The sequence below is a fragment of the Priapulus caudatus genome, unplaced genomic scaffold, assembly GCF_000485595.1.
Source record: "Priapulus caudatus unplaced genomic scaffold, Priapulus_caudatus-5.0.1 Scaffold666, whole genome shotgun sequence".
Lineage (NCBI taxonomy): Eukaryota > Metazoa > Priapulida > Priapulimorpha > Priapulimorphida > Priapulidae > Priapulus > Priapulus caudatus.
The window spans coordinates 66,446-71,685 of NW_014577727.1; the positions used below are offsets into that span (position 1 = coordinate 66,446).

General features: G+C 51.8%; 2 protein-coding genes across 2 annotated transcripts in view; one reads left to right on the top strand and one right to left on the bottom strand.

Moving 5' to 3' along the window:
* The window catches only part of LOC106812607 (protein virilizer-like), a 4,099-nt gene extending 1,592 nt beyond the window's left edge, over positions 1-2,507 (top strand). The window contains exon 4 of the mRNA XM_014816513.1: positions 2,405-2,507. Within this exon, the coding sequence (XP_014671999.1) occupies positions 2,405-2,507 (103 nt within the window). The remainder of the gene's footprint in view (positions 1-2,404) is intronic.
* Positions 1,853-3,377, bottom strand: LOC106812612 (serine/threonine-protein kinase fray2-like). The gene is made up of 2 exons (XM_014816518.1): positions 2,542-3,377; positions 1,853-1,888 (listed from the first exon to the last, which is right to left on the bottom strand). Exon 1 carries the CDS (start codon positions 3,313-3,315, stop codon positions 2,671-2,673), a length of 645 nt encoding a protein of 214 aa, XP_014672004.1. The 5' UTR covers positions 3,316-3,377; the 3' UTR covers positions 1,853-1,888; positions 2,542-2,670.
* Positions 3,378-5,240: the final 1,863 nt, after the last annotated feature.

Sequence of the window (5,240 nt, forward strand, 5' to 3'; positions counted from 1 at the left end):
AATGACTTAACTGACAAAGACTATATAGTAAATGAAACCCACTTGTCACCTGCTCCGCCATTCCATGCCTGCCGCACCTTGTACAGCACCGGAATGGTGAGTGCAACGTCCTACACATACCTGCATGGAGGTTAGCGTATTAACCTCCGGTGTGGTCCGCATTACTGCGGTGGCGGTCAGCATTACCTTGGTGCGGTGCACTCGCAGTGGTAGGGGTTGAACAGGACTGCGAGAACGCATAATGGACGCATTTCGTGTCGTCGATTGTCGTAGTCGGTGTCCAGAGCGTCCAGTTCCAACATGTCCGCTTCATCGCTATCGCATGATCCGTCGTCCGAAGTAGGAATTTCTCAAACGCTACGGCCGTCTTGCAAGACAACGACACACGCGTGACGAATGTTGCATAGCCAGACGTGACACCGCTATGACAGAGTGCAAGGCCTAAATTGTGACACCAGTGACAACGTGCAAGCACGCCTAATGGCGTGGTATTGCGCTAGCTAGGAGTAAGATGTGTAATAACCATCTGTTTTGCGAAACTACAAAATGAATGTCCACATTGAATAGAAATTAAACTCGCGTAAACTTGAATAAAGTTCGTATTATTTTCAATCGTGTTTGACATTGTTGACAAGTTTTCCACTAGCCTGGTTACATCAAAAAAGGCGAATCTGGGAAAACCGGAGCGGAAAATGGGTACATATAAAATGCGAACCGAACGATTATGAAGGGTACGCCGTAAACAACCAATGTCGACACGATTACACCCAATGTGCAAAAACTCTTGCGAGCTTTTAGGTCAATAAGGATCACAGTTATCACTACTTGACTGCACTCAAATTACATTATGTATATTTATTATTTCGAGCAACAAAACATCTGAGATGAGCATTTTCATATATCATTTATTCGACTCAGACAAAATAAACATAGCTCACACTCACCAGCGCGGTGACAGTTATCCTGAATCGATCACCACATCTACACCACTATACAGAGACTCCGAGCTAATAATGGCCCTACACACGCGGCGCCACAGCGACGTTAACGTATAAGAGAGAGATACTAGAACTGGCTCGCTATCAATTATGTAACCAATATTACATAAGCACAGATGACCGGGGCCCAGTGCAAATATTTACAGCAATGGATAAGAAATATTGGTAATATGGTCCCACATATTTATCGTACAAAAAACGGCATCTTTAAACGACAATAAACCGATAAGTCGAGGTTTTAAGTGCGTTATCAAAACCATCTAAGCATCGTATATCGAGAGTATAATTACAAAAACTATCGGCGAGGTGATCGTGTTACGTGGGTCATCGATGATTGGGCTACACATCTACCCTGCCACGCCAGCGCTCAGGTCACAATATAAAAAAACATTTGTTTGCCCTGCACGACCCAGGCTGAAGTTGCGCGGTAGGTAGTAGGCCTCTTCTTTGTTTGAGGAGGGTCTTTTCCAAATTCAGCATCGGTGTCTACATGCTCAGGGTGTGCTTGTATGCGAGATACCGTTTATGCTGAAGTTATTTTGCTTGGACATATATATGTATGCCTACGGGTTTGGTGTGAGTCTTGTAAAAAAAAAGAATGGGAAAAGATCATAAAAATTTTTTTGAGTCGCGGCCCCTTTTGGCCGGGTCGGTCGGAGTGAGGGCAAACAAAACAATGTTATTATGGGCCTCTACCTCCTCCGTCTCCTGTATCTCTCCGCAGAGCCGACCGCCGCCGGGGAGTCGTCTCCGCACAGCTCGGACAGTCTCGACGGCCGCCGCGCCACCGTGCGCCGCAGTGTCCGCCGATGCGCGCTCGGTTTGCCGGCGGTGGCGAGTGCTCCTCCGTAACGGCAGCCTCATTGCACGCAGATCATCCTCACTTCACCCTGCAACCACGCAATAAAACACGGGTCGTCATGGCGACGCTTACGCGATGCCACCAGTGTTGTAGGCTCGGCGCCTTGAGGCCGGTATTCTTTGGTCTCGCCTCCGCCTCAAAGTGCCAGTGAACCTCGAATCGGCACTTGGACTCAGGACATCGCAGCCCTCCGGACTCGAGGCCTACTTAACATAGTAATTAATCTGTAGCCGTATTGTAAACGTGCAGTTTACAATAATTTAACAACTAAAAACTCCTATCCTAATATCAACAAGTGACAGATCCAGGAAGGCAGAAGACACCCCCCAGTTTTTGAACAAACACATACATAGAAGTGAGGCGGCCTTGTCGTCATGTGCCCCGCCCCCCCCCCCTTTAAAAAAGAAAAAATGCAAAACCTGGACTCAAGACTTGGTGGTGGACTCTGACTCGAGTGGTGCGCGACTCAGACTCGGACTGGGGGGGGGGGGTGCAGACTCGGACTCGGACACTAAATGCAGACTGCAGATTGTACTAAATGCAGACTGCAGATTGTACTAAATGCAGACTGTACTAAAATGCAGACTGCAGATGCAGATTGTACTAAATGCAGACTGCAGATTGCACTAAATGCAGACTGCAGATAATAAAAGCTGACTTTTACGATTCAATAGAACGCACCTTTCTTTCGCTGGTTCCTTCTCGCGTTCCTGGTCTTTCTCCCGTGCCGCCGCCAGAGTCAGCTCTCTGTCGTTGCTGTTGCTCGAGGAAGCATCCCTGTCTCTGCCGACAGCAACCTCCTTCTCCTTGTTAACGGCTCTCTCCTTCCTCGGCTCGTCGTCTCTCTGTCCTTCTCCTTCTCTCTCGGCGGCGCGCCTTCTCGCTCTCGACCGACGTCTCTGTCCTTGTCGCGCTCCTTCTCCCTCGCAGAGGAGCCCGCGTCCCGCTCGCGATCCCTGTTGCTCGACTCTCTCTCGCGCTCTCGCTCTTGTCCCGGCTCAGCTGCTCACGCTCCCTCTCTCTGTTGGATCCGGAGCTCTCTCTGTTCGCTGCATCCCCCGTGTCGCGCTCCTTATCTCTGGAAGAGAACTCACGCTCCCTCTCTCGTTCGCGGTTGTTCTGGTCTCGGTCGCGCTCCTTGTCCCTGCTGGCCTGATCTCGCTCCCGCTCACGCTCTCGCTCTCTGTCTCGGTCTCTGTCGCGTTCCTTCTCCCTGGAGGGTAGCTCTCTGTCCTGCTCCCTCTCCCGATCTCGCTCCTTCTCCCGACCTTGCAGCTCTCTCTCCCTCTCTCTACTTCCGACTAGGTCCCGATCTCTATCCCTCTCCTTCTCCCTGTTTCCCGACTCCCTCTCCCTGCTTCCCGCCTTATCCCGGTCCTTCTCCCGAGCGCCCGCCGGCAGCTCCATGACTCTATCCCGCAGGATCGACGGCAGGTCGCGTTCCCGCTCCTTCATGCGAGCGCGACTCTCCGACGACTCCACGCTGGAACGCGCGCTAGATGCGGCGAACGGCTTCCCGCCGCGCCGGTGCCCGCCGCCCCAGCCCGGCGCTCACCGGCTTCCATGCGCGCGCGCGCGAACCTCGCCCGCTCCGTCTGCACGGCGCGCGCGGCGAGCGTCGCCGACGATGCTGCTGCTCGTACCGCAGCTTCTTATCGGCGTGCGACCAGCGGCGGCGCCATCCGTTGTGGGCGGCTCGCCGTAATCGCCCGGCCGACGTCGCGCGCGACCGCTCGCTGTCCCCACGCGGACGCCATCCTCCGCTGCTGGCGTTGCCTGTGGTGCTGGCCATGCGCGATCGCTCCCGAACTTGCCGTCGCGTTCGCGCGAATGCTCGCGGCAGAGCGCTCCCGGCGCGCGCGCTCCTTGTCCGCCGTCGGCGCTCGAAGGTGCGGCGGGCCTCTCCTGCGACGCGTCTCGTCGCCGGGCAGTCGCGCGCCTCGACGACCGGCTCTCTCGTGGTCGGAGCGACGGAGTGCGGCGGCGGGGTGGCGGGCCCTCCCACAGCGCGCTCCTGCGACGCCTGCGCAGAAACACGTGCTTGAGCGTTCACAGACAAACATGCGGTTACGAGCGTAGGTGTCAAGTTAGCATATTTATAAAATTACACTAATTTATAATCATAATAAAACATCGTCGAGATGAATTATAGTTATATTTATAGTTACATAATCACAGGTACGACAAATTATATCGTTGATAATTATGACGACGCGTTAGTCCAATGGAATGCAAATCGCTACATGTCATAAAGTCAATGGCGATGACAACGAGACTGCTCATAGTGTGACAGATTGTCATCAATGTATCAGGGTGACAATTCTTGTCAAGGTGACAAATTCTGTCAGCCTACAGATCGATCGATGAATAGACAGTGAAATGCCACGACAACTGGGCAGACAGACATTCAGCGTGCACACACAAGGCTACTAACATGATTCCGATAACAATCGACAAAAGCTGGCACGCTGCTACAGGAAACTGCCGAACACCTGTGAGTTCTTATCCCACTGCTGTTGTTTGCTGCGCTGTGCTGCTGCTGCTGGCTGCTGGATGGGCTGCCTGCGACGACTGGTCCCCCTGAGGCCGCGCCACTCTGTAAGCGCGGGGGTCCCAACACGGTCTGCCGGGGCGGCCTCCCGCTGCTCGGCAAGTGGTCGCACCGGCCATAGCCTGCTGGCAACGCGGCGTGGGCCACCAGCCCTCCGGCAACACGGCTAAAACACGAGCGTGCGTATCAGCTCACTGTTCCGTGGCGCAGGCGCCGAACTCACGGCGGCACATCGGACCACCTTGTAGGAGCGTTCCATCCGTATCTAGAGCGATGGGATGTATTGTGGGCGAAGACATGGTTCATAGCAGGACTGAAATTTTTCAATGACTTTCAGTACATATTATCGGAAATTCAAGGACATTTTATCACACATTTTATCTGAAATTCATACACCAGAACAACATACCTGCTTAATTTATAACCCCATTCTTAATCACTGCATGTCTACGGCTCTAAAACATCCGCCTGGATCACATTAATAAACCCTATTCTAAAAGCACTGGTCCAGCTTCTACAACTACGCTTGATTACTGACTGATTTTATACAACTAGTAATTTGTGATGCATCATTTAACTGTCTATCGTGTCTATACTTTTTAAGTTCTCAGTTAACGCAATTTTTATGAGGTTTGCACAATTATTGATGGTACAAAAATTTCCTTTTTATTACAGGCAAGGATTCTTTCTAAAAATTCAAGGACATTTTCATGAAGATTCAAGGACTTTTCAACAGAAAATCAACATTTACTAATCAAGTACTTTCAAGGAATCCCCCAAAATTCAAGGACTTCAAGTCAGCTTCTGCTACAGTCGCATGTTTACAACT